General features: G+C 42.2%; 2 protein-coding genes across 2 annotated transcripts; both read right to left on the bottom strand.

Moving 5' to 3' along the window:
• Window positions 1–1,367: 1,367 nt before the first annotated feature.
• LOC134748524 (probable cytochrome P450 6a18) lies at window positions 1,368–8,559 on the bottom strand. The gene is made up of 9 exons (XM_063683316.1): window positions 8,383–8,559; window positions 8,075–8,204; window positions 7,440–7,633; window positions 6,573–6,766; window positions 4,824–4,960; window positions 4,570–4,664; window positions 3,900–4,031; window positions 2,389–2,417; window positions 1,368–1,560 (listed from the first exon to the last, which is right to left on the bottom strand). Exons 3-9 carry the CDS (start codon window positions 7,491–7,493, stop codon window positions 1,368–1,370), a joined length of 834 nt encoding a protein of 277 aa, XP_063539386.1. The 5' UTR covers window positions 7,494–7,633; window positions 8,075–8,204; window positions 8,383–8,559.
• Window positions 8,560–11,886: 3,327 nt separating this feature from the next.
• On the bottom strand, window positions 11,887–26,400 carry LOC134748438 (splicing factor 3B subunit 2). The gene is made up of 13 exons (XM_063683222.1): window positions 25,375–26,400; window positions 25,169–25,299; window positions 24,310–24,470; window positions 23,399–23,588; window positions 22,320–22,529; window positions 21,690–21,892; window positions 21,094–21,244; window positions 20,748–20,951; window positions 19,706–19,781; window positions 19,411–19,576; window positions 17,396–17,502; window positions 14,759–14,961; window positions 11,887–12,026 (listed from the first exon to the last, which is right to left on the bottom strand). Exons 1-13 carry the CDS (start codon window positions 26,279–26,281, stop codon window positions 11,958–11,960), a joined length of 2,778 nt encoding a protein of 925 aa, XP_063539292.1. The 5' UTR covers window positions 26,282–26,400; the 3' UTR covers window positions 11,887–11,957.
• Between the last annotated feature and the right edge of the window lie 398 nt (window positions 26,401–26,798).

Raw genomic sequence — 26,798 nt, 5'->3', positions numbered from 1 at the left:
GTTCAAGCAATGAAAAGAATAAAAGATTGGACGCGCCACTTAATGCTCACCTTAACTCAACATTAATTTTCCTCGACGGGTGTGTCGCGACATATCGCGAATCACCTACTATAAAAAACCTTCCTTCCGTTTCACACTGTCTATGGTAAGACTTCCTTCTGTTATATTATCTATGATAAAGGACGCTTTTTCCTGTTGCAACTGGTGTACAACTACTTGCTGTTATGAAAAGTATTTCTTTGAGTGTGTCAATAAATATATAGTAAAGTACAAGACGCTACACTGCAAATTGAGAGCTAAGTATAATTAGTAAAAAAGATAATAATATAAGTCACAAGGGAAATAAAACAAATATGATTCCCTATGAAAGATTTGACGTTGATATACAAGTACATTATAGTTTCAATAAAATCGAATGATAAAGCCATGTACTAGCATAAGACGCCTTATCTGCGGGAAGGCTGTCATGATAATCTTGCTTATATCAAATAAAGGAGTCTGGTTGTGGACAGACTCAAGTCAATATTTTACTGATTTCCTCTGGGTCGGGCGCTGTTGCGGTCGGAGGAAAAGCATGCCGGCCATAAGAACGCTCGACCAGAGATGCTGTTGCTAGCGCTGTCGGGGTCGAAGACATAAAGATTCGGTCGGTCTTGACAGCGTTAGATCAGAGATGCCTTGCGAGGTTTTGTCGGGTAAGGGGCATAGAAGTCCGCCGACTATAAGAAAGTTAATTCAATGGTGGTAACCTGCTCTGAGGAGAGGTTAATGATAATAGTTTCTGTTAGGAGCTAGCGCTACTCCTCATGGCTGACGAGCTATGAACAGACGATGTGTGGAGTCCAGCACAATAAATGGGACATTGTAACAAACAAGTTACTGTGTATATTACAATAATCAAATACATGAATGGGTCACGCACTACTAAGGTGCCTGATTGAGTCATGTACATACATAAACTGTTAATACATGTGCTTTGGTATAATAATAAATTCTGAGACATCTATAAATATAAAATCGTGATGTACTTAGTGACTATTGAGGAGTCAATGTGTACCTTTTACAATACAGGCCCAGCTGTTCTACTAATATGGTCATCACAAAGTACAAAGAGGAGCGCACATGGAGATTGCAGCCGTGGAAGTAAAATTATCAGGTATGAGTCATGTCCTTTTGCTACTGAACTGACACATATCGGAATAATAATAGAAGTAAATAGATTCCTTATTAGTGATGTTAAGATAGTTGAGTTACATCAGATGAATCTAGGCAAGATATACATTTTGTGGCTATCGTACTTTCCCCAGCGATGGGCACATAAGTACTTACACAAACTACAGTTTGAAAAGGGAATAAACTTTCAGTTCTTATTCGTAGGTATCTAAACATTTCTTGGGTCCCTCGCCGAATGCCATAAAAGTGAATTTCGGCCTCTTAGCAATTTCTTGTTCTGAAAACCGTTCCGGGTCGAACTTGCTTGGTTCAGGATAATATTTGGGGTCAACTTGGATGCAACCAATCGGTATTATCACTGGTGTGCCTTTGATGCCGGTGTCTTTCCTAAACAGTTACAGGCTGTTGTGACACCTGTACCCAAGGCCGGGGCGAGAGACGATGTTAATAACTTTCGACCAATATCCGTTTTGACTGCTATTTCTAAAATAGTTGAGAAGCTAATTAACAATCGCCTTACGAATTACTTTAATAGATATAACATCATATCAGATCGACAATTTGGATTTCGTAAAGGCAGATCTACAGAAGATGCTATCCTGGCGCTCACCACGGAAATCACACGTCAAACCGACAATGGTAAAAAATGCCTTGCAGTATTTCTGGATCTTCGTAAGGCCTTTGACACCGTCTCTCACTCCGTACTTACACAAAAACTCGAAAAACTAGGCGTTCGTGGTTCTCCACTAGAGTTGCTCAAAAGCTATCTTCAGGAAAGATCACAAACTGTTAAGATAGGCGACTACACTAGTTCTAAGTCTCAAATCTCCTTTGGTGTAACACAAGGGAGCGTTCTCGGACCTACCTTATTTCTAGCATACATAAACGATCTTACAAATCTAGACATTGACAGGGGCTGTGTGTACTCGTATGCAGATGATACTGTAGTGGTTTTCCATGACGAATCCTGGGAAGCTGTATATGAAACAGCAGAAGCTGGGCTACGTAAAATAGCTACTTGGCTGATCAATAACCTCCTTACTCTAAATAGCTCAAAAACAACTTATATCTGCTTTACAAAATATAGTAACACGCAGCCTCCTGCAGCCTTGGAGGTGAGAGTGCATAACTGCCCTGACAATACTCATAACTGCAACTGCACAGTCATTACCCGGACTCACTCCACAAAATATCTAGGCATAATAATAGACTCACGGCTTTCCTGGCATAACCAGCTTGAACTTCTGAATGGGAGTATTAGGAAATTGATATGGATTTTCAAAGTTTTGAAACGTGTTGCACCTATAGAACTACTAAAGCAAGTGTACTTGTCACTAGCCCAGTCTATAAAAACCTACTGCATCCCTGTATGGGGAGGGGCTATTAAAACTAAACTTATGGAGGTTGAAAGGGCGCAACGTAGTTTGCTTAAAGTCATATATTCTAAACCTATTAGATTCCCTACCACTGAATTGTATAGGATTAGCGACCTACACTCCGTAAGAAAACTCTATATAAAAGCTTTGCTTCTCAAACAACACAAGGATATACAATTTGTTAATGACAACTTGACTCGACGTAGGAGAATAACCAATGTTGTTAAAATTCCGTCTACCAAATCAAAATTCGCCCAACGCCAATTTACAACTCAATCGGCTAAGTTATATAACTCTGTTAATAAAATACTTAACATTTACCCAATGTCATATCTAAAGTGTAGAGATAATGTTAGATCATGGCTAAGCACACTGAATTATGAAGAAACGGAGGCACTGTTAGAATGAATCCCACTCACATACACATTCACACACACACACACACACACACACACACACACACACACACACACACACACACACACACACACACACACACACACAGACAGAGAGAGAGAGAGAGAGAGAGAGAGAGAGAGAGAGAGAGAGAGAGAGAGAGAGAGAGAGAGAGAGAGAGAGAGAGAGAGAGAGAGAGAGAGAGAGAGAGAGAGAGAGAGAGAGAGAGAGAGAGAGACACGCACACACTTTCACCTAAAACATAATTATATTATTTATAATATTATAACTTTGTCATAGAATATTAAAGATCTTTAATTGTAATCACACAATTGAAACTGATCATAAATTGTAAATTGTATAATAGTTTGTATAAAGTATATTAATTAATTTAAGTACAGCTTGTTAAGTACCCTATTTCCTAATGGAAGAGCGGGCTCTCCCGTCAAAAGTATTGTTTTACTTAATGGGAGACTCCAGCCTTTTATGTAAAGTGTATCAAAATGTTAAACCAAAATAAACTATTTGTATTTGTATTTTGTATGCAACCAATCGGTATTATCACTGGTGTGCCTTCAGTTATTCGGATAGGCTTTTGCCCCGGGATATCCAGTGCAATTCTTTGTACTCTCACGGGATAACACGGATATAGGGAGGTACAAACGTAGACTCTGCAATAGGAAAACTATGAAAGTACAAAAAAATCAAAATAATTGCTTGAAATTATTAGTCGAAAATAATTAACGAAATTTATTTTGTCTGGGTCTATTTATTAATGCTGAAACTTTTATAAGTATATTCAGCTATCTTTATTTAGTACATAAATGACTATCATAAGATACGATACTAACTGACGATGACAATGGATTTATATCTAGATATCTATCTATGGTCATAAGCATATACACTCATTGGACCATATGTTGCCTTGAATAAAATAATAAATAAATATACCGTACCATTAAAAACCATATCCAAATATTTAAATTTCTCGATATCCTCCAGTGTGTATTCTCCTTTAGTCTTCCATTTTAGGTCTAAAATCTCGGAGCGAAGTTTGTGTTGATGTTCTGGATGCCACGCCAGCTAAGGAAATCAAGGTTTATTACTTTAGATTTTAGACGCTTGTTGAAAACTAGGTACACTCAGGAGCCATAAAAACGAGTCACATAAATGTAAAATTCCTTAATAAGTAACCCGCTTTCATTGCATTTCAGTATAGGAACTACAGGGCGATTTAAATAAGCGTGAGTTGATTATCCATACTAATATTATAAATGCGAAAGTCTGTCTGTCTTTCTGTCTGTGTGTTCCCTCTTCACGTTTAAACCGCTGAATCGATTTAGATGAAATTTGGCATAGAGATAGGTTGAGTCCCTGAGAAGAACATAGGATAGTTTTTATCACGAAAATCATCCCTTAAGAAAGTAAAAATCGGGGTGGAATTGAGATAATTAATGAAGTGCCTGCTAATTTGTGTGCATATGCTCAAATTGAATTATTGCTATGATAATTTTTCCAGGCGCTACTTTAACTGCTGTTAACTAAGTCAACGCAGACGAAGTCGTGGGCAAAAGCTAGTCACATATAAAAATACAAGGCTCCCGGTTACAAAGCCACTTACAGTAAACAAGGCTACCATCAGGGCATTGCTCGATGTCTCAAACAAGTCTAGTAGAATAGTGAACACGTGACTGGTAATGTACTCATCCGTGAACACTGAAAATAACAATCCAGGTAATGTTGGTCCTTCGAACCGGATCAAACAAAATTATTGATATTTGTTTATTGTTTTCAATGGAGAACATCAAAAAATATATTGATTAGTTTAGTACCTAATACTTTAATAGAAGTAATTTGACATCGAGATAAATATACCTCTTTTATCATCACCGTCCCGGAAAGCCATCATTACTTGATAAACGTCATTTCGTTTTTTGCCTGTAGCGGTGCGATCTTTTATGATTTGTCGAGTTAGATACACAAGAAGGTTCTCCAGCTTCTTCGTTGCGAAACTGATAAAGCCCATATGTATTGATTAAAATCAAAATACAACTGACAATTCCGACGATAAACTCCTACGAACTAAGATCAAACAATTGGTAACAATCCTGCGTAAAACAGATGAAAGAAAGCCTATTTTTGTTTTGAAACTAATTGGGTACAGTCAGCAACAGAAGATGAACTAGCTACTAGGAATAGCTCGAATTTTCTGAGCCCTTTGTCAGGGCTTAGTGTAGATCAGAGTTCAGAAAACTTTTGAGAAAAGTATTATTTTTTAGGCGGTAGAGCCTTATCACTGATTTAAACTTTCACGATTTTTACTCATTATTATTTATCTCCACGGGACTTAATCGCGTAAAATAGTTTCAAATTTACCTCCGACGTTTCGAGGACGGCGTTGTCCCCGTGGTCTCGGAGAAGACTGGCTAAAGTTTACATCAACATCTTCTAGGCGCGCGAGTTTTTCGAACTACCCGCACTTGGTCTTGTTTATTAACTTGAACGTTTTGCGCACTAGGGATGCTACCGGGTCGACACACAACACTCACAATATTCGATTTTTCAACTTTCGATATTTGGTTTCGCTTACACTTACTAATGACTGGGTTCCATGTGGATGAGATCTTAAAACCTTCGTCTCGATTGAAATTTCTATGTTTCTAGATTTCAATGGCTTCACGGATTTTTCTACTATAAAACCCACGATCTGTAGAAAGTATTCTAGGGTTGTGAAGCTCAATCCAGTGGTTTGGCCCTGACTCTAGTAAATGCTCAGCAACGGCAGACTTGTTCACCTGACGGTTCTTGACAGCTGCGATATGTTCCTTAACTCGCTCCGCAATGGTACGTTTCGTTTTCCCGATGTAGGAACTACCACAACTGCAATCGATCTACATATCGCAGCTGTCAAGAACCGTCAGGTGAACAAGTCTGCCGTTGCTGAGCATTTACTAGAGTCAGGGCCAAACCACTGGATTGAGCTTCACAACCCTAGAATACTTTCTACAGATCGTGGGTTTTATAGTAGAAAAATCCGTGAAGCCATTGAAATGAAGAAACATAGAAATTTCAATCGAGACGAAGGTTTTAAGATCTCATCCACATGGAACCCAGTCATTAGTAAGTGTAAGCGAAACCAAATATCGAAAGTTGAAAAAATCGAATATTGTGAGTGTTGTGTGTCGACCCGGTAGCATCCCTAGTGCGCAAAACGTTCAAGTTAATAAACAAGACCAAGTGCAGGTAGTTCGAAAAACTCGCGCGCCTAGAAGATGTTGATGTCAACTTTAGCCAGTCTTCTCCGAGACCACGGGGACAACGCCGTCCTCGAAACGTCGGAGGTAAATTTGAAACTATTTTACGCGATTAAGTCCCGTGGAGATAAATAATAATGGGTAGAGCCTTATCTTCTTATTCTTATGGCGTTATCACAAACGCGTTACTGGCCTGAATTAGCTATGAATCGTTTGTCTTTATCTGTCATTTTCACTTACAAGAAAGGGATAAAACATAATTTCGTCCGTAAAGTTTTATGAATAAGGGGTTAAAGGTTATTCATACTTTTGGTGTAGTTAAATTACAATTCTGATTGTACGATGGCGTTTATAATCTAGTAAAACCTACCAAAACTGCATAATTTTATCGAGTCCAGGTATAATAGTGACTGCTAGATATATCAAGTTATTTAAAACCGTGATATCGAGTTGACGCGTGATCTCTCCAGTGATGGTGGCGAAGGAGTTTCGGTCTTCAAACGTGTTGTTCTCTATGCCACATATTGCGTTCGCCATCACGTCTGTTGTGAACATTGTTGTTATCTGGTCATTTAAGCAAAGATATAAGTCCGTAATAGATGGGATGGATACAGTCTAAGGAAAAAACGTGCCACGAAAATCAAGAAAATTTGATTCTCAAATAGATTGGCGCTACTACCTTTGGCCTACTCTCGGATAGATGGCGTAGACGGTTTCGTTTGTTATTTAACAGTTTTAACGCATATCAGTGAAAGAACATGGGTCAAAATCATATTAAAAAAATTAATGCAAATAAAAAAAAATCATTTATCTATATAAAAATACATTTTATGGTACTTTTATACATCTTCATTTTTAGTTTTAATCGTGTGTCGATAGATGGCAGTGAATTTACTGTGGCTACAAAATTTACTATAACAGTACCACTCTATCCTATTATATCCTCTTTGATTGATGTAAATAACCCGTTACTAATTTGGTTGGTCTACTGTAACGTTTGCTTAGTTATATCACTCCCCTTGTCATAGATCACCTGTATGGTTTACGTGTTTATTGGACAAGGCCTCCTAAGGGGTCGTGCTGAATATAGCACGTAATGGGTTGACATTGGGGATCTAATATAGCATATACACGCACTTATTGGTAGTTAACTTAGGCAAAGGTGATTACATGTGGATATGTCGTGCTTGATAAAACTATATTAGTAAAAGTAATATATTCAGTAAGTAAATCTTACATCTTTCAGATCTATGTTGGCCCTTTGACAATTGTTCCTCAAATACTTGACCATTTCGTCACAATGCTGGGCAAATACCCTTTCAGTTTGGCGGTACTGAGCGCCGGTGTCGCGTGGTTGCGGGACATCTTCCAGTCCTCGCCTTTTGTGAAGAAAAGGTTAAAACCTGCGAGGACGTCATAATTTTTATCCACCTATAGGAAAACAGAAAATCCACTTTTACTGATCCAGACTACCAAAGGAGACCAATATTTTATCGGATGTAAGTTTATGTGTAGAAACGATTTCATACACTTTTAAATATATAGTTCTTAAATGTCCCAACATTTGAGAATTTTGAGACTAGGTCTAGGTCTAGGTATCTATATAAATATTATATAAATTTTTCTTACACTTTAGAATTAGCAGCTAATAATTTTCTACCGTAGAATCTAGGTAGAGCATATTTAAAGAAGCGCTAACATTGAATATTAAAGATGGGTGTCCCATGTCTACAATATGGCAACTTCTTGCAACTATAGTTGGTCCTTCGAGCCGGATAGATCACAAAATTACGAGATTTCGCCAAATTTACGAGGTAAATTTGAGCAATCCAATATTAAAATTGTAAACAAACCTCTACATGTTTGACCTACCGGATAGCCATTGCGGACATAGTTAGCAAAATCGGTGATGAGGATGGTTCGTATAAGTTCAGGATCTCGGACCACTAGGGCAGGGTAGTTAAGTTGATAGTATCCCACCACTCGAGCTTCTGGGAACTCACTAAAACAAATCAGTAAGTTTATGGTCAGCGTAGGATCTAATGAGTTATAATAAAAACTGTTGGTAAAAAATTCAATGAGTTATAAACAAAACTGTTGGTAAAAAATATTTAAATATTACAGTATGTTGGGCCGTAATGTACATACCGTAAAAAGTTGGCATGCACCTAAATCCTTACTTGTAAAGTTCTGCATAAAGATGCGCTATATGTTTCTTCGCCAAAAACACCTGCTTGTAATGTCCAAAGAACCACTCACGCCCAGACGCCACCGGGATCCCTTCCTCCGCCCAATAATCCGACGATTTACTCTTAATCGTAAAGTATAATATTATTATTAATAGTAAACTGAGTGCAATTATCAACCACATGTTGTTATTCACTTGTTTGTATTTGTACGCTTCTGCGACAATCGGACGATACCTAGCTAGCCACTAGCAGCAAAGCAAATAAAGGTACGAGTATTTATTCGTATTAGATGTTAATGTGTTTTGCAATTAAGATAAGAGATGAAGCACCTATCTGCTTGTTACACGAGTCTGTCTCGAAAGCAAAACAATGTGATATAATACATAATATTATTTGTAAGCAACTTACTTATACCTACCAATACCTATCTTATTAACTAAGTAATTATGAAAGATAAGGCTATAAGGATTGCCGCCGATCGCTCGGCGCCGTCGACTGGACACAGAAACGGCTTTGGACCGTGTAGCATGGCGGTCTTTGGTGTCGGAGGCCAAGATCCACTTCGGGTCGTTGCGCCGCAGCAGTATGGCTATAAGGATCAACAGGAAACATAAAGGTGGTTTCAAGTTCACTACAATTACAATCATGAGTGATACTCATTTTGATTGATGTTATTCAATTGGGGTAATTAGGAACTAAGGAAACGAGAGCTTTCTTAATTACCCCTTGCTGTAATATGGCAATGGTTTACCGTAACATAAACGCATATTGTTTGTGCAGCGACAACCTATTTACATGTATAAATGGATAGATTTCTCTTAATAAAGCACATTAGATAGATAGATAGATAGATCATTTATTGATAAAAATATAAAAAGATTTACATGTCAATTTTGCTTATTCCTATTCTATATTATACATTATTATTAGGTACATTAGGTAATTAATATCACAGATTCAATAATTTTGTGGGTGGGTCAGTGACTTGTAGCAGGGAACGAATTCGTCGACACTATAGCACGCCATGTCCAACAATATTTGTTTAAGTTTTTTCTCGAACATCGAGTCTGAAGTAGCTTTTAACTGCTCGTCTAGAGCATTGTAAAGTTTGATGCCTACTATGTGTAAGGATTTCCGAGACTTAGCTAGACGTCGCGGGGGCACGTATAGGAGGTTGCGTCTACGCGTTACGGTCTGTAGTTTTTGGAAATTAGAGGGGATCCGTTCGAGATTGCGTCGTATGTACTTGCATGCTTCAAGTACATAGACAGAAGGTAACGTCAAAATTTTTAGCTGCTTAAACAACTCCTTAGCATGATAGTCAGAGGGTTTTTTAGCCATGATACGGATTGCACGCTTTTGTAGTTTAAACACTTTTTCGCGTTCCGCACATGTTGCCCATAGGTCCACACCATAGACTAAGATTGAATGAAAGTACCCAAAGTATGCTGTTTTAAGGTTGTCCTGGGAGACGCTGTGGGCAAGTCTGGACAAGGCGAAACATGCTGAAGAGAGTTTTTTGCAGATTGCTTCTATGTGGGGAGACCATGTTAGACCATCATCAATTTTGAACCCTAGGTATTTAACCTCACTTACTTGAGGTACTGGTGTGTCATTTATTGTGATATCGAATCGCTCTTTTGAGTTCTTTTTGAGTTGAAAGTACATTATGTTTGTTTTTTCGACATTAAGGAGCATGCCATTTGCTGTAAACCAGTCCGAGATATTCTGCATGGTTTGCGAGAGTTTTGATTCTAAATTACTAGAATTTTCTGCAGTGACTATTATGCAAGTGTCGTCAGCAAACATAATGTACTCCGCATCGTCCGAGGCGGAGGTTATGTCGTTGACAAGAATTAGGAACAGGTTATTTCCTGTCACCGATCCCTGGGGGACAGCACTGTCACCTATTTCCTGAAGGTCTGATTTATGGGTTTGAACATACGTGCTTTGTTTACGCCCGTTTAGGAAGGCCTTGATTGTACGAGCAAACGACCCGTTTATACCGTATTGTGCCAGCTTCAAGAGAAGGAGTGTGTGGTCTACCATTTCGAAGGCACGCGACAGGTCGCAGAATATTGCTGCGACATGTCGCCTGTCTTCGAGGTGTGACATGACGCGCGACACTAGATCCCGAGTCGCGTCTACGGTTGAGCGCCCAGGTTGGTACGCGTATTGTTGCGCGTTTAGTAAATTATTATTAGTTAAATAATTCATTAACTTGACACTCATTAAATGCTCAAATACTTTAGATATGACGGGTATCAAAGATATAGGTCTATAACATTTAAGTTCGTCCATATTCCCCTTACCCTTGTAGATGGGTTGAACTTTAATAACCTTGAGAGAATCGGGATATACACCGTTTATTACACATTTATTAAATAATGCAAGTAGTAATGACACTACTACAGGTGGTAGATAATCCAAAATATAGGTCGACATGTCATTGACATCTTTCGATGGTTTCCTTTTTATGTGTTTTAGGGCTTCAAAAATATCAGCAATGGTAAACGGAATAAATTCAAACGCGGGGATTCGCGATGGTAAATACTTGTTTAGATAACTGAGTGCGTCGGATGTCCGCGGCCATTTCATTTCATTTATTTACAAATAAGCTTACAGTCTATAACCAAGGCGCTTATATGTTATTATATCATACATGGTATGTTTGACTGCATACTATACGTACTACTCTACCTATATTGTGTCATTACTCTTCGCCTAACCCTAATCGCTCCTGTGACGTCACTCTGTTCCAATCCGAAGATACTGGAAATACTAAACCTTCAGTACCTTGGATGGCGAACCTTAGCCTAAAGAGCCAGCGACGAATCTTCTGATCGAGCATCAGCGCCACCTACCTGCCTTCCACTACTGCTGCCAAAAACCGCTGAAGAATGACGACGGAAATAAACATCACAATCGAGGGCGTCGAGATCACCATCGCGGGACCCATCAAAGTGGTCGAGTCCCTACACGTCATCGTGTCAGATTCCGGCCGACGGTCGGTGCGAGTCGCAGCATTGGCGACCCTGGCGGTAGCTAGGTAAAAATGTAGATGAACAAGTAGGCAGAGCTGAAAATAGTAATCATTTCAAATGCATGCTTGGCGAGTGTAACCTAATAAAGTCTTTTGTTACACAAATGAGATTTTTTTCAGCCTCTTAAGCTGTCTGCAACAAGAAATAATGCGAATGATTAGCATTAAGTTTGGACTCTTTATGCTTATTATCTTGAATTACTGTGCGATTTGTAATTTAACAGCTTTACAAGGAAGCCGAAAAGTAATGGTTAAAGCAAGTAGATAACAATAATTATGTGTAATTGTCTGTAGATCATGAAATACCATAATTAGTGCTAAAAGGGGTGTAAAAGTACAACAGATATTTTGGTAATATTCCATTGTATAGAATAAAATAAAAACAATTTTTATACCTTATTTATTACAGGCGTAAGATGTCACTACACCTCCACACTTTGCTTACACTAATATTAGAACAATATAAGTAGATATCACTACACAACACATACACAGTGTCTACACAAAGAATTAAAATTTTAGTCTAAAATTTGAATTCTTTGTATTTCTTTGCCGTCTTGGAATCCGTGTTTTGTTGTCGTTTTCTCTTGTTCTGCAAAGAAAATAAAAACAGCAATTAATTTAAAGTTACAAATGTTTATGTATTATCTAAATACATAAATCATGTTTGGGCTGAGTTTTAAATACGCAGGGAGGAAAAAGGGGAGTAAGTGTGAAAACATAGCTGTTTTGAAGTACTGTTCTCCTTTACGTCCCACAGCACAGTACCCTATTCGCTCCGTGTAAAGCGAGTGGTGGGGGAAGCCGAAACGATCGCAGCGCTTGATGTGGCCAAAAATGGCAAGTTTGGTAGCAGTGTTTCTGTCAATTCCCACACTTCTCAGTTATCTTGTTAACGTTTTTAGATTTAAAGTCATACTTACGATAAAAATGGGCCACGATAGCTGTTGTGTGGTAAACTGTAATAATACTGGACGAAACAGTAACCCACCAAAAACATTTTCGTGTAAAATGTTGCCAAGACGAAACCTTATGGTTTCTCGCACTGTCAAAAAATTATCAGATTTCTTGTAGAGCCAAGCTTCTAACTACAAGCCCTAACTTCACAAACTCTACACCTTAGTCTAAATATGTGGCTTGGCCGTTTAATTGATGTCTTTAATTGGATACGGATACAATTAACCACGGAGTAGGATGGAGATGGCAAGTGGGCGTTCCCGTCTATCCGACAGTTAGTAGCGACCGACTCACTTTATGCACAGACTATGCTCAGTTGTTGTGTAAACTTCATGCTCGAATGACATTCACGTCGTACGTACGCTCGTCTAACAAAAATTGATAATTAAATTTAAAATGCCGTATTGTGCAGTATTAAGCTGCAGAAATCACAGCGGTTAAAAAAATCTTTCACGTGGAGGTATTTCCTATCACCGGTGGTTATTTATTTAAATATAATCCAATAAATACGAAAAATCTGTTTAGTTTGCATTATTTACGAATGTTCGTTAAGTAAATCTATATTTTATCAGTTAGAACTTAGAGTTCACAATCCTTTGTCACAATTCTTTACGTTTATCTGGAATATTCGCTATCCTAAATGTCAAATAACTTCGCTACTCAGATGCTGCGCAATGTCGATATTTATATCGATAAAGTTAAAGTTACGATATTTCAAGTTTGATGTTTGGTTCGGTAATAAATTATTATTTTAGACACGTTTCTTATTATTATTTGGGATAATCAATATCTTAGTAAATATGGCAGCTCTGGTCATCAAGCACTAAGTTAAGTCGGGGTCATTTCATGGCAACCTTTCAAACCTTCGTATTCCTTTACATACGTTTTTGTTTTTTACACCCATCATATTTTCATCGTTAATATAATTAGACTAGGTACTTAATGCACTTATGCGTACAATGCATGCAATGTGCCATGAATAAACGTTTTATATTTTCTATTTCTTTATTATTAATTATTGTAGGTTACCACAAGATGCCGATATTAATAATAAATGGATCAATGCTACTGGGCAAGAATATTAGTTTCCGCAAAAATATAGCACCATTTGCTAGGAGCATTTCTTAGAGAAAGATTTCTGGGGATAAAATTGCCATATATCTCATGTAGCGTCCACACGCCTAAAACTTAGTTACTAATTTAGTAATTATTAGTGACATTCGGGCTCACTAAATTAATAAAAAGTGTTCCGTACCACGCAAACTAGCGTCAAATATAGGAATTTTGCCGCCCCCCTTCTTGATTTGATAGGTCACAATCTTACAATCAAATCAAGTGGGATCGATGAGCCAGTTTCATGTATGCTTTCACACCATACAATTAATTTGACAATTTAATCAGGTTGTCCCGTCTAGATTGGCCTTAAATGCTGCTACAAGTAAATATATTATTAAAGACGAATACTTACCTATGTAAGTAATTGCAGATTTGTGATTACAAAATAACAGCAATACCGAGTTAATAGACCTTTAAAGAACTATGATTTTATCTGTTTGACTTTAAGATATATCTAATGTTCACATTAACAACCTAGTTGGTCAATTAATAAGAAACAAATTTCTAGTTAGATATTTGTTGTACTGTACTACATATTATTTTTCATACAATCACAATTATCACTACCTACCTATATATTGTAATCATAAATAAAGTATCATCTAAATGTGTTAAAACATACGGTACTTAATGAAATATCAATACCTAACTGAACACACAAATATCGATAAAACACTCCGATTACACTGTCCCCTCCCTATATCGTCGAATGGAAAGAAGTTCCAACGGTTAGCTACTCGCAGGCGTGTAGAGATCTCGAAAACACCAGTGTAACGTGACCGTGAGATCCGTAACAAACCATGCGTAATTAGACCTTACTTATACTGGTTTTTTAGCCCTTTTCTCGCCTGTAATAATAAGTGATTTTAAAATTATATAAAATAACGCCATCTGGTGTTGAGTAGTTGTATTAGGTGAACGTTGAGCGAGCTTTTGTGAGATGAATGAGATAATGAAAGAGTCGCATGTCATATAGCTTTGACATTATATTTTAAACCGTCACTCATGTAGCCTACAGTTGATATTCGTTCGAGAAATGTCCACCGGTAATAACCTTTTGGTATGGAAAGTTGCTACGAATCAGAGCAATTTTGTAAGTGTGTGACATATTTTAACGTGGCTATGAATGTGTGAGTTTAGCGACACTGGTTTTCATACTAAATAGGAGTCATTTCACATCCACTAGTTTATTAATTCGTGCCCGGAGCTATAGTATATATATAATAACCGCGTAAAATTTGAGACATTGACCTTCTGCCGCGCCACGTGGTCGGCGAGCATGTCGGAGAGGTCCTCGCGGGCGCGCGGGCGGCTCTCGCGCAGGTGGCGCTCGTAGCGCGCGGCGACGGCCTCGGGCTCCAGCTCCAGCTCGGAGGGGTCGAGCGCCACGTCCACGCCGCCCGCGTCGCCCACCGAGCCCGCGGCGGCGGCCGCGGCCGCCCCCGCGCCTACAGCTGTGCGCTTGCCTGAAAAAAAAAAACAAATCCTCATAGGAAAAACACTTCCTGATCGAGCACTTCCTGAACGTCGGTATCTAACGTTCCGATGTTTAAGATTTTAATATAAGTTTAGTGACTTATCTTGAAACAAATTCCCTGCTAACAAATAGACAATTTGGGTTCCGTAAAGGTTTATCAACAGAAGATGCGGTATCGACACTTACAAAAACAATTTCAACGCATTTGGGCCTGTCGGAGTCTTTCTTGATTTAGCAATCGTTTTCGACACAGTTTCTGTTCCCATCCTACTAAAAAAACTCAATGCATCAAGATCGACAAATACCTTAGTAACATGAAACCAATATCGTTCGGTATACCACAGGGCAGCATTTTAGGACCTACTTTATTTCTCTTAAATATAAACGATATCTCGTTTGTCTCAATAAAAAATGCTGACATCTTGTGTTACGCCGACGACACTGCTATAGTTTTCCACGGGCCATCTTGGGAGGCTGTCCGAGATACCGCCGAACACGGAATCTCGCTAGTGTCAAAGTGACATCATTTTGACCACTTCGTCTGCATTGAAGATAGACGTTTGGCAGGCCAGAAATTGTTTGAATCAGGTTTTAATACATTTTATAATTACTTGGTACGGAAAATATTTACAACACTATCTTGCCCGCTGTCAGCCCGACGCGCCGCTCCAGCACCACCTGGTCCAGGACGGGTGTGATCTGACTGCAGTGACTCACCAGGGTTGGCCGCGCCGAGATCGTACACGTGTGTGGAGGCCATCATGCCCGCCGTCAGCCCGACGCGGCGCTCCGGCACCACCTGGTCCAGGACTGGTGTGACCTGACTGCAGTGACTCACCAGGGTTGGCCGCGCCGAGATCGTACACGTGTGTGGAGGCCATCATGCCCGCCGTCAGCCCGACGCGGCGCTCCGGCACCACCTGGTCCAGGACTGGTGTGACCTGACTGCAGTGACTCACCAGGGTTGGCCGCGCCGAGATCGTACACGTGTGTGGAGGCCATCATGCCCGCCGTCAGCCCGACGCGGCGCTCCGGCACCACCTGGTCCAGGACTGGTGTGACCTGACTGCAGTGACTCACCAGGGTTGGCCGCGCCGAGATCGTACACGTGTGTGGAGGCCATCATGCCCGCCGTCAGCCCGACGCGGCGCTCCGGCACCACCTGGTCCAGGACTGGTGTGACCTGACTGCAGTGACTCACCAGGGTTGGCCGCGCCGAGATCGTACACGTGTGTGGAGGCCATCATGCCCGCCGTCAGCCCGACGCGGCGCTCCGGCACCACCTGGTCCAGGACTGGTGTGACCTGACTGCAGTGACTCACCAGGGTTGGCCGCGCCGAGATCGTACACGTGTGTGGAGGCCATCATGCCCGCCGTCAGCCCGACGCGGCGCTCCGGCACCACCTGGTCCAGGACTGGTGTGACCTGACTGCAGTGACTCACCAGGGTTGGCCGCGCCGAGATCGTACACGTGTGTGGAGGCCATCATGCCCGCAGTCAGCCCGACGCGGCGCTCCGGCACCACCTGGTCCAGGACTGGTGTGACCTGACTGCAGTGACTCACCAGGGTTGGCCGCGCCGAGATCGTACACGTGTGTGGAGGCCATCATGCCCGCCGTCAGCCCGACGCGGCGCTCCGGCACCACCTGGTCCAGGACTGGTGTGACCTGACTGCAGTGACTCACCAGGGTTGGCCGCGCCGAGATCGTACACGTGTGTGGAGGCCATCATGCCCGCCGTCAGCCCGACGCGGCGCTCCGGCACCACCTGGTCCAGGACTGGTGTGACCTGACTGCAGTGACTCACCAGGGTTGGCCGCGCCGAGATCGTACACGTGTGTGGAGGCCATCATGCCCGCCGTCAGCCCGACGCGGCGCTCCGGCACCACCTGGTCCAGGACTGGTGTGACCTGACTGCAGTGACTCACCAGGGTTGGCCGCGCCGAGATCGTACACGTGTGTGGAGGCCATCATGCCCGCCGTCAGCCCGACGCGGCGCTCCGGCACCACCTGGTCCAGGACTGGTGTGACCTGACTGCAGTGACTCACCAGGGTTGGCCGCGCCGAGATCGTACACGTGTGTGGAGGCCATCATGCCCGCCGTCAGCCCGACGCGGCGCTCCGGCACCACCTGGTCCAGGACTGGTGTGACCTGACTGCAGTGACTCACCAGGGTTGGCCGCGCCGAGATCGTACACGTGTGTGGAGGCCATCATGCCCGCCGTCAGCCCGACGCGGCGCTCCGGCACCACCTGGTCCAGGACTGGTGTGACCTGACTGCAGTGACTCACCAGGGTTGGCCGCGCCGAGATCGTACACGTGTGTGGAGGCCATCATGCCCGCAGTCAGCCCGACGCGGCGCTCCGGCACCACCTGGTCCAGGACTGGTGTGACCTGACTGCAGTGACTCACCAGGGTTGGCCGCGCCGAGATCGTACACGTGTGTGGAGGCCATCATGCCCGCAGTCAGCCCGACGCGGCGCTCCGGCACCACCTGGTACAGCGCCGGCGTGTCGCCTCTGACAATACACACCCACATTAAACACGAATTACTGAGATAAGTTACTTAAATTTCAATATGCAATCATCATCATCATCATCATCATGTCAGCCGATAGACGTCCACTGCTGGACATAGGCCTCCCCCAAGGCTCGCCACTCCGACCGATCCTGTGCCGCTCGCAACCACCGAATTCCCGCGACCTTCACCAGGTCGTCGCTCCATCTCGTTGGAGGCCTACCGGCAGTTCGTCTTCCGGTACGCGGACGCCACTCCAGAACCTTCCGGCCCCACCGGCCATCAGTTCTGCGAGCAATGTGCCCCGCCCACTGCCACTTAAGGTTTGCAATTCTGCGAGCTATGTCGGTGACCCTAGTTCTACTGCGGATATCATCATTTCTGACTCTATCACGCAGAGAAACCCCGAGCATAGCTCTCTCCATTGCCCTTTGCGTGACCTTGAGTCTTCTTATGAGGCCCATCGTTAGCGCCCACGTCTCAGATCCGTATGTCATCACTGGCAACACACACTGGTCAAAGACTTTTGACTTTAGTCACTGCGGCAATTTGGACGAAAAGATACTGTGGAGCTTCCCGAACGCTGCCCAATCGAGTCGGATTCAACGAGTGACCTCTTTCTCGAAGTTGGACCTACCTAACTGGACTGTTTGTCCTAGGTATACATAATCGTCAACAACTTCGAGCGCAGAGCCTCCGATTAATACGGGAGTTGGCACAACATGGACGTTAGACATGATCTTCGTCTTGTCCATGTTCATTTTCAGACCAATTCGTTCAGATACTCTGCTGAGATCAGCAAGCATCGCACTGAGGTCCTCCATGGTCTCAGCCATGACTACGATATCATCGGCAAACCGAAGGTGAGTGATGTACTCGCCATTTCCATTGATGCCTCGTCCTTTCCAGTCCAGAACCTTGAAGGCATCCTCCAATGCAGCGGTGAACAGCTTTGGGGAGATTACATCTCCTTGTCTGACTCCCCGCTGCAATGGAATAGGCTTCGAGCTCTAGCCCTGTAGTCGGACGGACATGGTGGCGTGTTCGTACAAACACTTCAGCACTTCGATATACCGGTAGTCAATTTGGCACCTTTGGAGGGACTGCAGCACAGCCCAAGTCTCGATCGAATTGAAGGCTTTCTCGTAGTCCACAAATGCAAGGCAAAGGGGGGGGGGGGGGTAGGGGAGGGGGAATATGCAATCACAAAACAAAAAAGCTAAATAATTTAATTTAAATAGATATTAGGTAAGCACTAAAACGGCAATTTTTAGGGTTCCGTACCTCAAAAGGAAAAAACGGAACCTTTATAGGATCACTTTGTTGTCCGTCCGTCTGTCTGGTTGTCAAGACCCTTTATCTCAGCACCGCGTGGAGGTATCGAGTTTAAATTAAAACCATATATATACTCAGGTCTACAGTCCCTTGAAGCTGTGAAAAATTAAACTTCTAAATTAACGTAAAATAAAAGATACGGCCGTTTATGCCGCAAAAAACGTATATTTTGACACTCTCACGGGAATCAAAATTCATAAGGTACTTCCCGTTGACCTAGAACTATGAAATTTGGCAAATAATATTTTCTTATACTACAAGTACAAGGAAAAATATGAAAACTATAAATTTGTTAAAAATAAAATAGTTAAAATGTAACTTAAATTTGTACGGAACCCTCGGTGGGCGAGTCCGACTCGGACTTTTCCGGTTTTTTTACGCAACACCAATAATAGCGTGATCTGCCATCTAAACGGACTGAGGCTATCTATCATCAGCAATGCCAAAAGTCAAATCTCTGGTTGATCTGAATGTGAATATCCCAGATCAGGGGTAGGCAATTTTTTTTTGCGGTTCCACTGCGGAGGAGTTATCTTCTCGAAAGCTTGCTGAACCCTGTCGCAGATGGGCTTACCCCTCGATGTCGCTCTCGACCTTCTTCTTCCTGAGCTCTATGGTGTCGGGGGTCTCCATGCCGGGCGGCACGGAGCTGATGCCGAGCGGCGTGACCAGGCCCTCGCCCGGCGTCGCCAGCCCCGCGGCCGTCTCTTCGCCCTTCTCCGCCTCGCCTTCGGACTCCTCTGTACCGACACATAATCAAACGTTCATTATTGAAACCTGAAGGAAAGCTTTTTGCTACTGGTTAAATGTCGCAATGACCCCAAGATGCACGCAATAGATTTAATAAACCTTTAGAATGCGAAACATACCTTCTTCTGATTCCTCTTCGGATTCCGATTCCAGTTCACCCCACATTGTTCTGTCGATATCTTGGTCTTCTCCATCCTGTAAAAAATCACAATATGTAAAAAACCGGCCTAGTGCGAGTCGGACTCGCGCACGAAGCGCAAAAAAAACACGTTTAGCCGGGTCCACACATAGCGAGCAGCCTCGCGGAAATTTCCTCGTGCGGCAAACGCCCGTGCAAATGTAACTTTTGCCTCAGCATGTTTGCCTCACCCGAGCCAACTTACTCGGCAAGATGGCGTCATCAAAATGGCGCCGCACGTATTGACTGCCGTGGCTTGCGTTTCTGTTATTTTGGTTTTTAAAGCAATTCAAAAGAAAAGGAGGAAGAAAAGAAGGAATCATAGGAGATTTTGTGGGTTTTTTCGTGTTTTGACAACTTTTGACGTAAGTAGTAAGTACGAACAAAATAATCACACGCACCATAAATAAACACGTCTACACTGGCGCGTGGCAAACGTCTGAGGCGCCTTTGAGCATGCCGAAAAACCGCCGCCGCTCGGGCGAGGAAAACGCGCGCGCCGCCTCGGGTGAGACACGTCTACACTGGCCGTTTTGTACGCGAGGAAATTGCCTCGCACGTATGCTCGCTATGTGTGGACCCGGCTTTTGATGTACGGGAGCCCCACTTAAATATTTCTTTTATTCTGTTTTTAGTATTTGTTGTTATAGCGGCAACAGAAATACCATCATCAGTGAAAATTTTAACTGTCTAGGTACCACGGTTCATGAGATACAGCCTGGTGACAGATAGACAGACAGACAGCGGAGTCTTAGTAATAGGGTCCCGTTTTTACCCTTTGGGTACGAAACCCTAAAAGATGATTAAAACATGTGGCATTGTCTGTTGATTAGACAGATATCGGATCTGTCTTACTCAACGGACAATCAAGGCCTCTATGTTACCGACAGCTAACTTTGTTGCACTGCAGCCTGGTGGCTTATATCCAATATTGCAGGTCTTCGGATGATATAATTGATCTCGGTATAATCAGTTGAACTCACGTCGGGCCCTAGCGCGTGGTGGCCGAACACGTCGCCGTAGAGCGGCTTGCCGGCCTCGTCGACGGGCGGCTTGCCCCAGCCGCCGGCGTGGTAGCCGAACGCGCAGCCGTCGGGGATGGGCGCGTTGAGGCCGGGGATCTTCAGGTTGGGGTACGACGGCGGCGGCCCGTAGCGCTGCTGGGCTATCAGCCACGGCGGCGGCACCTGAGGTCAACGCAAATACTTATTTGTACATATCTGCCTCAAAATCTTTACATGTGTAGTCGAGTCCAAAATGTTGGTATTCTTGGTATTGCTTCAAAAGTGACTAATTTCAGCAATGGTCAGACTATGGTTTTCCTTATACCTTGTGCGAGCCAGGCCCGACTGGCATGCCCAGCGCCGTGCGCAGCTCTTCCGACAAGTCTCCCGGCTTCTTCTCTCGCAGCCGCGTCTCGAACTCCTTGCCCTCGTAGTACAGGTCGCCGTGGATCGTCATGCGCGGTTTCGTCTGCCATCTGCACATGACAAAATAGACCCGTGAAATTTCCCAGACTTATATTGAGGTCCATACACACTCTTAAGGCCCACTTGCATCAGCCCATTAACCCGGGGTTAACCTGTTAAACCTGGAGTTACCATGGTTACCAGTACAATTTGACAATGGGTTAACGGTTTAGCCGGTTAACCCCGGGTTAGAGGGATGGTGCAAATGGCGCTAAATGACATAGGGTACAAAATCTGATAAAACAAAGCTCGTGTGGAGCTATAAAACAGTTTTATTGTTTTATCATCATGTCATTGGATTTTTTTTAAGTAGAATCAATGGCTTTGACTTAAGCTGAAAACTGACTTCTTCTGTGTAAAGTCTCTATTTCGAATTTCGCATTGGAATAGCATGCGGCTAAAGCGAATAATAAACCCTTACATATATTATATAGGCTTGATGAGGATCCTACTTACTTGAAGAAGGCGTCATGCAATTTCTGATAATCGATGTCGATCTTGCCGAGCTTGGGGCGGGCGCGCTCCCGCATCTTGGCCTTGAGTGTCTTCTGGTCGTCCTTGTCCTGCAAGGACGCACGCATCTCCATGATGCCAGTCTTCTTGATGAAGTCTGGAAGGTCGAAGGGCGGCTTTTCTATACCGCGCTTGCCTTGCAGGTACTGTATAACAAAATAACACCATATTAACAATTATATAGAAACCTAATAAGAGTTGATTTCATTATTAGATTACTTTTTTTAAGTTTTAGATGTCTGGTGATTATTTCGTGTTAGAAAACTGTAACAGTTCTTAATATATGCATCTCTTTTATTCAGAAGGGATCTAAGTACATTGAGAAAAAAGTCGGTCAGTCAGCTCAAGTACTAAGAACAAAATACTCATTAGTTAAGTTTGGCTAAGTAATGTAATTCCTCAATTTATGCCAGCTCCAAAAATTTGTTCAAATTGAGCAATAACTGACCTTCCAGGGCTTCCAGGCAGACCAAAAAAGAGACGGCAACAAAACCTCGACTCACTTTGTAGATTTGAAGGAAGCGTGCACTAATGTATTACAAGTGGCGTAAGTAAAACGTAGGTGATACTGACCTTCCGTTTGTAGCACCAGTGGCGCGGCACCTGCACCGTGTTGCGGTGCGCCTTGAGCTGCACGAGCAGCTTGGGGTCGCGCGCCGTCACGTCGTACATCTCCACCACGTCGGGTCGAGCCACGAGCTGCTTCAGCTCCGCTACCGACAGCCGCGATAGCTTCTTCAGTTTGCGCTTGGATAGTCGCTCCTTCTCGTCAGCAGCACTTTTCTAGAATACATCCATTTTATCATTAGAATATCGTGTCTATCTCATATAAAATAAAAACTCCTATTCAACCGTTTTATGGGAGGAATTTTTAGTTTTCTTGCCTATTAATGAACAATTAAAAAAAATGAAGTTTTAAGTCTAACCATGCATGCACACACAAATTAAAAATGTTACAAAGACCATGCAAAATTTCAGCCCCGTTTTTAAATTCTGTAGCGAGAAATTAAAAAAAAAAACGCTGAGAAACTTTTTTAGTGTTTCAATATACCTTTCTCCAAACATTTTTAAGCCCTTATTTCCCCTCTAAAAAGTTAAACTAAAAATCTTTATAAAATGTAGCAAATTGCCTATTCTGATTTCTAAGGCGAAGGCTGGACGTACAATAAATACTGTGATTTACTGATATTTATCAAATATTGCGATATTTATTGATCGTATATTATATTCTAGTATATTGACGGATCACAATATTTATCACGGAAATGTAGATTTCTGGATTTTGGAACGTAATTTGTGATAAATATTGACATCCGTCAATATACTACACTACACGTACAGTAAATAGTGGGATATGTCAGCCTACGCATCGCGACAGCAATGGAGATTGACGACTGAACTCTACAGTACTGACATGATAAATATTGCACGTGTAGCCTGACTGGATGTCTTTCGATACCTCCCCGAAGGGAGGTATGAGAGGCCGTGTCCGCCTTCCGGCTGCGACGGCTGTTGCGATGCGTGATCCATCAGTATTTGCCATAATGATGGATCACAGTATATATTGTACGTCTAGCCTTGGCCTAAGCTACATTACTGGACAATTTTATAAAATTATTAAGAGGAAGATTGTTTAATAAAATATTGATTACCTCAACTGCTTCTTCATCAGCGGCAAACTGGTCCTGAACCTTTTCCTGCGGCTTAGGCTGTGCGCGCGGAGCTTCCTTTTCCTCCTTGACCTCCTCTTTCTGCTCCGCGATCCGGAACGACTCCAGCACGCGGTGGAACTGCCGGTACATTGGCTCTAGCTCATGGAATTGGATGCTTTCTTGGATGTATCTAGAGATACCATACCAACATAATTATGTTAAGACAAAAATAAATAAACTGTATTTTCATTGCTCTTAACCTCTCACTGTTTATGATAAGAATCCTGACCGAATTTTTAGCCTTTTTTCCGAGAACAATTTTTTTCTTCTCCATACAGCACAACCGAGGTTTGAGCTCACGATTTTTTACCAACATGAAAGGTACTGGTATATATATATACCAGTACCTTAAATAGGTTGCAATAATTATAATTGTAAAGAATATCAAAATTTCATATTAAGGAATTGGATTCATGATAGGATGTTGTCTAAGTGTGAGAATATAGTTTTGATGTTTGATGAAGAGCAGCAGTTTAAGGCCACTCCCCTTGTGGTGGGACGAGCTACAATAAAGAAGATTTAAAACCAAACTACAGAAATGCACCTCTGTTTACAGAATCAACTGTGTTACTTTGAGAAATTTTGATTGAGAAAAACTTCATGAGTTTGGTGCTCTCTTTTGGCATTGCAGATATAGTTATATCTGAAGCTGACTATACACTTATGGTTGCAATACTTGCAAGTTCCTTGTGATTTGTGTTGTGTGTTTTAATTTTATTTAAATGCCGTTTAATGGATTAAAAGCAGGGCTCGGAACCAGTTTTTTCTTCATACAAATAACAGCTATGCAAATTATGCAATGCCATGAAATTTGTTACAGTGGAAATGATGCAATAGGTTTAAATTCTTACTCAATCTCAGCCTCTTTTTCGTTTTCTTTGTCACTAGACTTCTTGCTGTCTGATTCTGGTGCCTTGGCTGTTTGCTTTTGTTTGGCGTCCTCTCTGCGCTTCTGCTTGGCTAACTTCTTCTTCTTTTTCTTGCGCTTGTTCTTGTTTACTCTGCTTTGACCCTATAGTACAAATCATGAATTGTCATTCATCGTTTATTTGCACTAAACAAGCATGTTAGTGCATGCATGATAGGTGTTCAATATTTCATTACAGGATGATTCTTGTTTTGCCATGACTGGCATACAAATATTACTACTTACTTACTAAACTAATTATGTACAAGATAATAAAGCTAAACTTACACACTACGATTATTCATGCAGTTCTGTACATAATACATTGTCAAATACTTTTTGATAACATTAATGAACAATTAAAATAAATATATTATTGGTTTACATGAAACTTGATAAATTAAATTATAGTTTACAATTGATTATAAATTCATCTACAGAATAGTAACAATTCTCAATTAAATGGTTAAACAATGTTTTTTTAAATGTCTGTAGGTGCATTTCTTTAAATTCAACAGATAGGAAATTTAATAATTTGATAGCCATACAGTAGACGTTTTTTCTAGATAACTCTAGTTTGGTTACAGGTAAAAGCAATTTATTTCTATGCATCCCTCTCTTTTGTGATATTATAAAAACGTGAAATATTCATGCTTCTTTTTAACAAAAATACACATTTCAATAATATAGAGACAATATCAAGATGTTTAAAAGTAAGCTGTGCAAAAGCACAGATTTATTCAATTTATTCTACATAAAAATGTAGAATGAAATTGAATAAATCTACTTTATTCAATGTTTACCTCAAGTTTAGAGATAACCGGAGGTGTGGGAGTTTCAGGTCTGCCCTCATCCGAGTCTGCATCATCTTCCTCTGCATCATACTCTGTGCTGATCACTGGTGCTGGAGGGGCTTCTGGCTCCTCATTTTTTTCTAGGATAAATACACAGTCAAATTTTTATAACAAAAGCAACATGAAAATACAGTATTAAACAAAATTGGTTTTACCTTTCTCTTGACCTTCACTACCTAGAGCAGCTTGTCTTTGGTCTTTATATGCAAGAGCCTCTTCCAATGCCTTTGGAAGAACTACTCCTCCCACTGGAGCGGGCTTGTTGCGGAACTCTTCAGGAGTGTCAATCTTCATTGTAAGCAGAGACGGTAATGCAGGGGGTGGTCCTGATGGCGGCCCTTGCTGCTCCTCTTCAACACCATCATTATCACCCTCATCACCACGGTCATCCCATCCTGGAGGCCCATCCCCTCTTCCCTGCCTGCCCCATCCTGGTGGAGGCCCCTGGTTATCCCAATGACCCATGCCTGGAGGTCCCATATTAGGTGGGGGCCCCATCCCAGGCGGTCCCATATCCATTCCTTGATTATAGTTGCCCTTCATGTTTGGTCCACCACGCATCATTCCTGGCGGCATCCTAGGTGGACCCATACCGGGTGGTCCCATTGGCGGAGGGCCCATTCCCATACCAGGAGGTCCCATGCCTGGCGGCGGACCCATTCCAGGTGGTGGTCCCATCCCCATCATTCCTGGTGGTGGTCCCATTGGTAAATTTGGGCCACCAGCTGAGCTTACCGGCGGCATGGTCCCTGGTGGACCCATTGGAGGCGGCAATGCGACCGGCGGCATTCCGGCTGGGGGCATTCCTCCCGGAGGCATTGCACCAGGGGGCATGCCACTCGGAGGCATTCCTCCTGGAGGCATGCCACTTGGAGGCATTCCGCCTGGAGGCATCCCACCCGGGGGCATTCCGGCGGGAGACATGCCACTCGGGGGCATTCCTGGTGGCATAGTAACGGGAGGCATGGAGCCCGGAGGCGGTGGCATCGGAGGAAAACTTCCCATCGCCGGTGGGCACATAGGGCCATCGTTCGATGGCCCCATACCGGGAGGACCATCCATTGTTAAAATGTTTTTGCACACTCCGCTTGATTATAGTATGCACTAGAACCGTATTAAAATCAGTAAACTACACACAACAAACAAAAATTGAGGTTGGTCGACTTGGTTCGCTTCTTGACACAACGCTGACAGCAAGTTTTTTTTTGTTGCCATTATAAAAAATAAAACGCTTTCTTTCGTATTCTTTAAGCTTATTCTCAAGCTTATTCAATTCAAGACTTCTAAATAAAAGCCGATAAAATTACTCTTACCAAACTAAAGTTGGTCAAGCAAATCTTGTCAGTAAATAAGAACAAAAAAAACTATACTCATCCTTTTCTTTTGGGTGCTAGTACTAGTAAGACAGAGATAGTAAGATTCTCTCTGTCTATGTTTGAAATGAGACAGTCGTTTGACAAACTATAAAATTACGTGTACGAATTACAGTGCAATACGTTTTCACTGATTCAAATGTTATTTCATTATAAATATGGTATAAATGGTGTAATCTTTCTAGTTTTTTAGTTCCAATAAATTC

Source organism: Cydia strobilella, chromosome 16 (assembly GCF_947568885.1).
Source record: "Cydia strobilella chromosome 16, ilCydStro3.1, whole genome shotgun sequence".
NCBI classification, from domain to species: Eukaryota; Metazoa; Arthropoda; class Insecta; order Lepidoptera; family Tortricidae; genus Cydia; species Cydia strobilella.
The sequence above is the reverse complement of the archived record's forward strand: the minus strand, read 5'-3'. Positions and strand labels throughout refer to the sequence as shown.

Coding starts and splice junctions, on each gene's coding strand:
- LOC134748438 (XM_063683222.1), bottom strand. CDS start 26,281: ATGGATGGTCCTCCCGGTATGGGGCCATCGAACGATGGCCCTATGTGC. Junction 25,300..25,374: donor TAGTGAAGGTCAAGAGAAAG/GTAAAACCAATT, acceptor TATTTATCCTAG/AAAAAAATGAGGAGCCAGAA. Junction 17,503..19,410: donor GTCGAGAGCGACATCGAGGG/GTAAGCCCATCT, acceptor GTGTATTGTCAG/AGGCGACACGCCGGCGCTGT.
- LOC134748524 (XM_063683316.1), bottom strand. CDS start 7,493: ATGGTCAAGTATTTGAGGAACAATTGTCAAAGGGCCAACATAGATCTG. Junction 6,767..7,439: donor CCAACATAGATCTGAAAGAT/GTAAGATTTACT, acceptor TTAAATGACCAG/ATAACAACAATGTTCACAAC. Junction 4,961..6,572: donor GATAAAATTATGCAGTTTTG/GTAGGTTTTACT, acceptor GGGCTTTATCAG/TTTCGCAACGAAGAAGCTGG.